This window comes from Aquarana catesbeiana, linkage group LG05 (assembly GCF_042186555.1).
Source record: "Aquarana catesbeiana isolate 2022-GZ linkage group LG05, ASM4218655v1, whole genome shotgun sequence".
NCBI lineage: Eukaryota > Metazoa > Chordata > Amphibia > Anura > Ranidae > Aquarana > Aquarana catesbeiana.
This window is the reverse complement of record NC_133328.1, coordinates 209,347,590-209,358,319: the sequence shown is the minus strand read 5'-3', so window position 1 is coordinate 209,358,319 and position 10,730 is coordinate 209,347,590. Positions and strand designations below refer to the sequence as shown.

Here is a 10,730-nt window from a genome sequence, read left to right as displayed (position 1 = left end):
GAGGAAAAAAAAACAAATTGTATATGTTGATTTTAAAGCCAAACCTTTAATTGAATGAATATCATATTACCTGTGGCAGCTTATGTTTCTCCTACTGCTTACAGTTGACCATGGAGTGCCATCCTTTGGTTTGGAAGCAGGAATCTACCTGTCTGTGGTAAAATCTTAATAAAAAGGAGTCATCAAAAGAATATGGTTTAATCAACATTTATTTCTTTATGCGTAAAAGAAAAAAAAAAAAAAAAAAAAAAAAAAAAAAAAAACAGTTGATCAAACGTTTGCATCACAAGAAAAAGCTTGTTTTATTATTCTGTCTGAAATGAGCACTAGTTTCACAATGACACTGAAAGCAGTGAAAGAACCGACAATGACCTTTGACTAAAGGTAGTTTTTGTACAAAGAAACAGATACTAAGGAATTAAAGCACTGCCTTGTAATTACCAGTCATTGGTCCAACTGTACAAAAAATAAGCACAAATGTGCCATATTCTTCTAAATTCTTGCAAGTGCCAGTGGGGAAAACAAAGTTGATGCCCGTAAAATAATTAAACTTCAAAAATGGTAAAGTACAAAATGAAGATTTTTTAACCAATATTTGTCAATGTGTAAATTAGTTATTTAGCTCTCAAATACATAAATTGCAGTATTTGCCCTCCCCTCCACTGTTTGCTGTCGTATTGCAAAACCATTTTATATTACATAAAAAATAAAGCTGTTGTCAGACTCATTCTTAAGTCTATTTTGCAGCTGCTGGAAAATGCAGCTTTGACAAAAATTAAAAAGTCATTCCAGATAGAAATACTTTGCCTGAGAAAAAAAAAAAAAAAAAATCAAAATGGTAAGCCCCTCCCACGACCTCTGACATATGTACCCATATGTCCCCCATGTCCTTGAGAGAAAGCAGGTGCCTGGTGGGGGGACGCCCACACAGGTCTGTGCATTAACGCAGGTAGACCAGAATGCTCTGGTACATTAGTGCTGTAGCTAAAGTTAGGCATTTTTGTTGGCATTGTACGACTGTCCATTCCTGCAGAGAGATTATTGTTTGCCAAAATAATTGGGGGGCTATGACTATATTCAAATCTGTGGTCTTTGTCACCACTAAATAACATGGAACCAGCACTGAGGTAGCTGTCCCTGTAAGTGGTGGCAGAATTACAGAAGGGCTCTGGAAAGGGAGGGTTTGCAGGAAGCCGGTTACTGATTTGAGATGAAGGAGTACTGTATTTATCAACAGGTTGGTTTTCCGGGTGCCTTTCCAAAACAGTAGCAGGCATGTTACTAGGTCTATCACTGCTATAGGAGGTTGTGAGGAAAGATGGTCCACATTGCTCAGTGCTGTCTGAAGTCTTAGTAAATGGTTTGCCACCAGAGTAGTCTACACCAGCTGTATCTTGTTCCTGAGCCTGGTGCTGGGCGATTATTTGCAATAGTGCTGCTTTAACTTCTGCATGGGGATCACAAGCAGACATGCTGGTGTTGGGTACTTGCTGCCTTTCTGTCCGATAATCAAGATCTTCCTCTCCCACAGGAGGAGGTTCTGGTGGCTCTGGGGGCCGCTGATCTGGAGGCAGTATTTGAGGATGATTTGGTTCAGGTGATAAGCTTTTCAGTGATGGATCACGGTGATCAACAACTTCATTTTCATCTAAAAGCAAAAACACATATTAAGAACAGCTGCTATTCTAACAACTATGTAAAGCAGGATTACAATAATAGTCTCAATGTGTGTCTGTCTCTGTTTCACCGTCTGTCTCTCGCTCTCTCTCTATTGCACAGAGCAGCCCCAAATCACATCTTCTGAGGTCCCCCACCGATGCTGTCCCTTCCTCATCTTCAGTGTCTGCCCCCATAACAAGCGCTTGTTATGGGGATAGACGAGTGGGCTCGCTTCCAAGCCAATTATATTTTCTGGCAAATGAAATAAATACACGCTCAACACCAAAGACTGATAAACTTTGCTTAACTTGTGTGAAGCTTAGGCAAGGTTTAGAATGCAGATTTTCTCCTGTTAGGATAAACAGTGTTTACAGGAAACCAGTGTGCATGAGGCCTTAATGTGGTAGTAAAGCCTTTTTTTAAACATTGATACCTACAGGTAAGTCTATAATAAGGCTTACCTGTAGGTACAGTAAATATCTCTTAAAACGTACACCGTTTAGGAGAAATTTACTTTAGCAGCGCTGGTGATACCACCAGCGCATGGGCACTGTGCTCTCAATGGACGGCGTGCCATAGAGCCGTGCCACGGGAGTGGCGTCATCGCGACTCGGCCAAACGGAAGGAAGACCGGGTGAAGATGAAAGCCCCGTCAGCGGTGAGTCTACAGCAGTGATTCTCAACCCTAGTCTTCAGGACCCACTAATAGGCCTGATTTTAAGTATTACCTTGCGGAGATGCAGACTAGAATACTGCAATCACTGAGCAGCAAGTTATATCACCTGTGATGTATTTCAGTTATCTTGCAAACCTGGCCTGTTAGTGGGTCCTGAGGACAGGAGTTGAGAACCACTGCTCTAAAGGTAAGTTTTTCATAATGTGCTAGTATGTGATGCATACTAGCACATTAGGACATTCATTTGTGGTTTTTAAGGTATAAAAACCTTTAGCCTATACAACCACTTTAATGTAGAGTACTTGGGGGGTGGGGACTGGGAAATGTGGCTCAACTGCAAGTTATGAGGGTTGTTGCTGGTACTGAGCTCTGTAAAAACTGGGCATTACACTGCAGTATGAGGGATAGAATCAACATTTTTTTAGATTGGAAAAGAGCAATTTAAAGTGATTGTAAACAATCACCTTGTAAAACAACCCATTCAGTTTAAAATAGAAATTAAAGGCCAAACATTTTTGTATAGATATAAAAAAAAAACCAAAAAAACATTATTATTACCTTTCTTATAAACGATTACATTCCCTCTGTTCTCAGCTGCATGAGAGCTGGGGGGGGGGAGGAGAAGCAGCAGCACACTGAGCTTGCCAGTGAATGGGTGTGGAGGGGAATGTGTAAGGACAAGACTGATCATTGGAGAACACACTGAGGTCCCAGCATAGCTAGAGAACGGACCACGATGTGCTCTTCTGCTTAGTGTGGTCAGTTTTTAATAGGAAAACAAGGGGACTAGCATGGACACCAACACAAATGAAGCAATACAAAGAGAACAGGACACTTTCCCATACAAGTATATGGTACAGCAGCCACATATCAGGAATATGAAGTGTTGGGGTAACAAACACTTTAAGTAGTTTACTAGCAAAAATTAGCCCCATCATAATATATGGAGCTACAGGACAATTTGGGCTTTAACCTTTTAAGCTTACCATAAATTTAAAACCCTCAACTGAAAACTTAACCTAATCCCTTAATATTAAAGTGGAAGTCCAATCAAAAATGATTTTTTTCCTATTAATAGTATGTTAAATATCTTTATCTTTGATATTATTCATTTTCTGGCTAGCTTATTGTTTAGCTTAGAAAGTCTTATCGAAGTCAGACAATCAGCTTCCTCCTGTTCTTCACCAACAACGCTATCTCCCTTTATCTGAATTTGCTAAGCTGTCTTTCACTTTCCGAAAATGTTGTCGGTTGTTCTTAGACAGGCATGCCTAGACCTGCCCAGCCCCATCTCTCCTATCCTTCACAGAACATGATCCCCTCCTGTCTTCATAGCCTTGTTTTGGTCAGCAGCTGGGAGACTTTGGAAGTAGGTTCTGTTTGTTAGAAACTGTAAGATAGATTACAATGCAACATGCTGCAGATTTTCTACAGTGTAGAACCACGTGGTTGTTTCTGCATGGCACTGATGGGCACTGTGTGCATGGTGTGGCACACGCCCAGCTGGTGTGAACGGTGGATGGAGCTGGGGAAGAAATATGAAAGAAATAGGCTACAAAGGATCACTTTTAAAAGTTTGGAAGGATACAGATCAATTTCTTTTGCTCATTACATGCAAGTAATGAGTTTAAGGCTCTGTTTCCATTAGTGCAACTTGTCATGCGACTTTGAAAACAAAGTTGCATCACAAGTGACAGCCCATTGATTTCAATGGCAAATGTTCCCATCCATGTGCCTTTGAAAATCAGCAACTTTGAAAAGGTGTTGCACTACTTTGATGTGACTTTGATCCAGAGTGTAAAGTTGGATCAAAGCTGCACTCAAAGCCGCACTCTAAATCGCGGGACTTGAGTCGCACTAGTGGAAATGTAGTCTATGGCTAGAGTGTGACTGTGATGCGACTGAGTGCTGCTTTGGTCCAACTTTACACTCTCTGAATAAAAGTCGCATCAAAAGTTGCATCAAAGTAGTGCATGTACCTTTTCATACTCGCATAAATGGGAACGGGTGCCATTGGACAATCAATCAATGGACTGTGACTTGTCATGTGACCAAAGTCGCACAACAAGTCATACTAGTGGAAACAGAGCCTTAGTGTGGTTGCCTGTACTGTTCTTTTAGTGTATAGTGATCAATGTAGAGTGTGAGCTGAGACCCCAGAGCACTTCCAGCTACACTGACAGTTCCCCCCTGCGTACAGCTCCCTTCTCCTGTGGTAGTCTTCACTCAAAGCCCTGCACAGCTATACTGTATATGTGCCCTGCACCTCACCCCCGTCCTGTGTGCATGGCTTTTTTATTTCTTCGTTTTCTCAGGAATTAGGATGTACAATGCATCCTTACTGATAAGAGAACACTGGGCAGGAACCTCTGATCAGCTCCTCCCATCTTGTATACTTCCACTGGCTATACAGGAACAGTGTCCCTCCCTGGAAGTGATGTCACTAGCTTTCAGTAACCACACCCACTGGCTGCTTTTAGACTCAAAAGGAAGTGGAACTGAAGTCATGTGACAGCACTGGATACTGCAAAATAAAAGGTAGAAAAACTGTGATCTTTTCATTTTGAGGCATAAAGCTGAACTTAGCTCACATTAATGATTGTGGAGGAGAATTTAGGTGTTAGGGTGGACTTCCACTTTAACTGTTAAACTAAACCCTAAAACCCATCTAATATATCTCAACCGATCAAATTTAATTCAAAAACTGCAGTCTTCAACAACCGTGCAAGATGCTACTAGAAATGACTCCTTTAGGGGCCTGTTCACGCCTGTACTGCATGGGAACACACTGCCCTTGTTAGATGTGCAAAGGTGCCATTAATTGTTAAGGGCACCCAATATGCATTTAACAGACGCAGCATGTTTTGGGCCACAAAAACAACAAGGTATCACAGTACCATGCGGTTTGGTGTGGCGCAAATTTTTGCCTACAGTACTTTTTGCACATTCTTGTGCGTTTGGCAGCCCACTGAAACAAATGGGCTATCAAAAGCGGAACACACAAAAAACGGCACAAACGCACACATTCCATTGTGAAGCAGCCCTGAGACCATAAAAGATAAATGCATACCAATAGGTGCAGGGCTTGGAGGTCGTCTGGGTTTCAGTTTTTCTTCTTCTAACTTCTCCTCAGGAGGCTCTTGTGCTGCCTCCGCTTGTTGTTTTTGTTCTTGATTTTTTAATAAATGAGCCATTAAGGCTGAAAAAGTGCGCTGCATGGTTGTCTGAGCTGCATCAGGCTTAGCCTTAGGTATAGGCAGTGATGGGAAGGTGGGCTGTTCAGGTTCCGGTACTGCAGCTGGAATGGGAGGCTCCTCTTTTGACTCTGGGGATTTATCGGCAGATGCAAGAATACCAGCTGGAAGATTTAGATTGTTCAGCTGTTGCTGAGTCTCTGGATTCACCTTGATATTCATAACCTGTGCCAACTGTGCCATGCTGACACAACTGGTCTGGGACTGTAGTAAGTTCAGTAAAATGGCCACTGAATTCTGATTCAGCTGCTGTCCAGAACTTGGGTGACCTTAGGAAAAGTATACAGAGATGTTTAATGGAACATTAATTGTAAGGCCTTCATATAATTTTTGATCACTTTATCTTCACCTCAAAATGTTAAATAATAGTATTTTTTCATCATACTTACCCGTAAAATCCTTTTCTTTGAGTACATCATGGGACACAGAGCTAATATTCATTACCTACTGGGTTATACGCCATCTCTAGGTGAATGGACACTGGAAGACAAAGTCTTAGACAGGAAGTGATCCCCTATATAGCTCCTCCCATACTGGAAGTACATCAGTTTTGTAGCAAGCACGGAATCCTCAAAAAAGAGGGGAGGGATCTCTGTGTCCCATGATGTACTCAAAGAAAAGGATTTTACAGGTAAGTATGATGAAAAAATCCTATTTTCTTTTTCATACATCATGGGACACAGAGTTAGGCTAATATTCATTACCTACTGGGACGTCCCAGAGAAATAGCCTTGAGGGAAGGGAGACACCCTGCCAAACAATAGCCATCAGATCTTATACGACAGAATCCAGTACACTGCGGCCGAAAGGGTCATTCCCCAGCCTGAGAGACTGGCATCTGTGGTCAGTAATCTCCAAGTTACCGGGAGGAAGGATTTTCCCTTTCGCAGGTTCTGATCCTGTAACCACCAGTTTAGGCTTAAGCGTGCCCGAGGAGATAAGAACATTGGATAATTCAGGACTTGCCCTCTCCTGTTCCAAGCCAACAAGATGTCTTGTTGTATAGGCCTGAAATAAAACTGAGCATAGGGCACTGCCTCGAAGCAGGACACCATCCTTCCTAGAAGACGGACACCATCCTTCCTAGAAGACTCATACAGAGCTGAATGGAGGGTTGTCTGGTGACCCTTATCTGATGAACCTGATCCTTCAGGGAACAGATTCTTACGGTTGGCAAAAATACCCTTGCTTGGACCGTATCTAGGATCAGACCTAAATACTTCAGACTTTGAGCTGGTCTCAAGGCTGACTTTTTAGGCTGGGTATTTATGACCCAGCGTAATTTTTCCAAATACCACACTGTGCAGGTCATGCTCTGTTTTGGTGCCTGTAGTGAGTGATCTCTGAGCAGGACGTCATCCAGATACCCGAGCACCATGATCCCTTAGGCTCTTAAAAGACCCAGTACTGGTGCTAGGACCTTTGTGAACACCCGGGGAGCTGTGGCAAGCCCGAGTAGAGCCACAAACTCAAAAGGACTTTCCTCTACTGCAAATTGCAGGAACCTCTGATGAGGAGGCTGAAAGATAGGTACGTGTAAATACGCATCCTTTATATCGATGGAAGCTAGAAAGTCTCCCATCTGGAGCGAGGCTACAACTGAGCGGACAGACTCCATCCGAAAGGACTGTATTAGTAGATATTGGTTCAGGGATCTTAGATCCAAAATGGGCCTTGTGTCCCCGTTTGGCTTTTGAACCATAAACAGGTTTGAATAAAACTCTGCACCCCTTTCGGATACAGGAACCTGTACAATCACTCCTTGAGGCACTAAATGATGTAGTGCTGAAACAGTAAGTTTCTTTTTGGAGAATCCGAGGGAATGCTGAATCTTAGAAACCTGAGGGGGAACCCCCGTAACTCCAGCTTGTAACCGAGGGATATAGTCAAGGTGATCCACTCGTCTTGAACTACTGTTCTCCAAATGTCCACAAAGTGCAGCAGCCTTCCCCCCACCCGACAGAGTTGGGGCGTGCCCTCAAAAGGAGGGCTTGGTGCCGGGTTTAGAAGAGCTTTGGACCCAGGGCTTTTTCTGGCCCTGGCCTTGACTCTGGCCCTAGCACCCTGTTGGCGGCGGAACTGCCTTGGCACTGAGACACCTGAGGAAGCAGTCCCTGAGGTTTTAAACGAGGGACGCCTGGTGCTTCTCTTTATAGGAAGTAGAGAGCTCTTCCCTCCGGAAATCTTTTGGATATATTTGTCCAAATCATCAAACGTTCCCCATGAAAGGGGAAACCCGCCAATAACTTATTACAAAGGATGCTCGGCTGACCAGTTCCTAAGCCACAAAAGTCTGCACATATGTACAAACAAGAGAGCCAAACAAGAAACCTGCTGTATTGAATTATTTAAAGGCATCAACAGTAAAAACACAGCGCTCGAGGAATATCGGTCTTATTTTCAGCAAGATCATGCTCCTGGTTAGGCCTGTCAGGCCGTCTGACCTGATCCTTTACAGACTGGCAGATACCAATTGCTGCAACAGCTGGCTGAATAGCTGAACTGGCCAAAGAAAAGGAAGCCTTTAACCGCTTCCCGATCGCCTCACGCAGATATACTGCGGCAGAAGGGCAGATTAACGTACCTGTGCAGTGCCCTTTAAGAGGCAGCGTGTGCGCCGGGAGCTCCATGATCGCTATCGCGGGTCCCGCGGACCCGTTGTCCGCCGGGATACCCACAATCTTCTCACGGTGAGGAAGAACGGGGTGGTGCTAACGTAAGCAAGCATCTACCCGTTCTGCCTAGTGACACTGTCACCGATCAGCTCTCCCTGTAAATCGGGAGCGCTGATCAGTGACGTGTCACACACAGCCCCTCCCCCTGCACAGTTAGAATCACTCCCTAGGACACACTTAACCCCTATAGCTCCACCTAGTAGTTAACCCCTTCACTGCCAGTGACATTTTTACAGTAATCAATGCAATTTTTTAGCATTGATCGCTGTATTAATGCCAATGGTCCCAAAAATGTGTAAAAATTGTCCGATGTGTCCACCGTAATGTCGCAGTCACGATAAAAATCGCTGATCGCCACCATTACTAGTAAAAAAATATCAATAAAAATATCATAAAACTATCCCCTATTTTGTAGACACTATAACTTTTGCGCAAACCAATCAATAAACGCTTACTGCGATTTTTTTTACCAATAAAAAATATGTGGAAGAATACATATCTGCCTAAACTGAGGAAAAAATGTTTTTTTAAATATTTTTTGGGGGATATTTATTATAGCAAAAAGTAAAAAAAATAATGCGTTTTTTTTCAAAATTGTCGCTATTTTTTTGTTTATAGCACAAAAAATAAAAACCGCAGAGGTGATCAAATACCACCAAAAGAAAGTTCTATTTGTGGGAAAAGGATGTCAATTTTGTTCAGGAACCACGTTGCATGACCGCGCATCTACGACTGGCAAACTCCACTTCTTAATGAACTTTTCATCTATGGGATATAAAAGGGAAAACCTCTTGGGAGGAACAAAAATCCTGTCAGGATATTCCCAATCAGCATTAAGGATGAGCTCCGGCGTGTTCGCACACTCAGCATGCCGAGCCTGCCAGGAAGTCGGCACGGCGCTGCGCTAATCACAGGCAGTGAGACATTTCCAGATCTCTGCAGCCGCACATTGGGAAAATGTCTCACTGCCCGTGATTAGCGTAGCACTGTGCCGACTTCCTGGTGGGCTCGGCACGTGGAGTGTGCGAACACGCTGGAGCTCATCCTTAATCAGCATACACCGCCTCTTCCAACAGTGGGTGTAAGGGGAAAGCCTATGCGGCCTGAAGAGGCCTCAGGGACCCCAAAGAGGACCAGGGGAGCCCAGTAACCTCTGCAAGAGGCAACTTAAAGGCAGAAAGAACCATCTCGGTATAAGTCTGGATCAAAAGCATCTGCGACTGAAGCAGACACCAACTGGATATCTTCTTGTCGAAGAAGACTCATCCGCCAGGCCCTCCACAGAACCCTGAGCTTTTAGCTCTACCCCATCCTCAACCCATTCCTGCTCCAAACTAGGAGGCTCAGGGGAGGGGATCTGCCACGCTTCTTGGCACCCTGCGGAATGGAGGCACTCATGCCAGCAATCCTGTGCTCTAACCCGGCTAGGGTTGAGGACAGTTCATCCTTGGTGAAAAAAAGGTGATGCAGCAGATAGACGCAGCGGCTCAGATTGCCCGGAAGCCTCTGGTCTTTCATTTCAGGCGATACAACACTAGGGATAGGACTAGGCTTTATCAGGAGCTACTGACGACATAGGTGTGCCCTTCCCTGTAGTGTTATTCCAGCTCCTCTTTTTTGAAGACATTTACAAGCCACAAAAAGGGAGTACCTGGGTGTAGTATTAACACACCTAAGAAGGGAGACCCTTTAATAGGGCTCACCAAAAAATCCTGCTAAGCAACACCTGGTGACTCAGGTTACATAGTTACATAGTAGGCGAGGTTGAAAAAAGACACAAGTCCAACCTGTGTATGTGATTATATGTCAGTATTACATTGTAGATCCTCGTATGTTGCGGTCGTTCAGGTGCTTATCTAATAGTTTTTTGAAACTATCGAAGCCCCCCACTGAGACCACCGCCTGTGGAAGGGAATTCCACATCTTTGCTGCTCTTACAATAAAGAACCCTCTACATCGTTTTAAGGTTAAACCTCTTTTCTTCTAATTTTAATGAGTGGCCACATGTCTTGTTAAACTTCCTTCCGCGAAAAAGTTTTATCCCTATTGTGGGGTCTCTAGTATGGTATTTGTAAATTGAAATCATATCCCCCCTCAAGCGTCTCTTCTCCAGAGAATAAGTTCAGTGCTCGCAACCTTTCTTTATAACCAATATCCAACAGACCCTTTATTAGCTTTGTTGCCCTTCTTTGTACTCGCTCCTTTTCCAGTACATCCTTCATGAGGACTGGTGCCCGAAACTGGACAGCGTGTGCCATGGCCACCAAACTGCTGAGCATAGCAGGATTAACTTTTGTGAATGCACGTGCGCCATGTCGAAACAAGAGGCATCATTGGGGTAGAAAACAGCCAGACACAAGCAAGAAAGGTACAAGTTGCAAACACCCACCTCTAGCCCAAAACTCCCCCGTATGGTCACCGCACACAGGTGTCCAGCCTCTAGCTAGCTTGACTGATTGTTACAAT

The 10,730-nt window shown here is 43.8% G+C and overlaps 1 protein-coding gene across 2 annotated transcripts in view; it reads right to left on the bottom strand.

The window, feature by feature from the left end:
• Positions 1 to 277: 277 nt before the first annotated feature.
• CDK13 (cyclin dependent kinase 13) overlaps positions 278 to 10,730 on the bottom strand; it is a 92,724-nt gene continuing 82,271 nt past the window's right edge. For both annotated transcript variants that reach the window (XM_073630527.1, XM_073630529.1), the window contains 2 exons: positions 5,406 to 5,858; positions 278 to 1,648 (listed from right to left, as the gene is read on the bottom strand). In XM_073630527.1, coding sequence (XP_073486628.1) covers positions 831 to 1,648; positions 5,406 to 5,858 — 1,271 coding nt within the window. In that variant the 3' untranslated portion in view covers positions 278 to 830. The remainder of the gene's footprint in view (positions 1,649 to 5,405; positions 5,859 to 10,730) is intronic.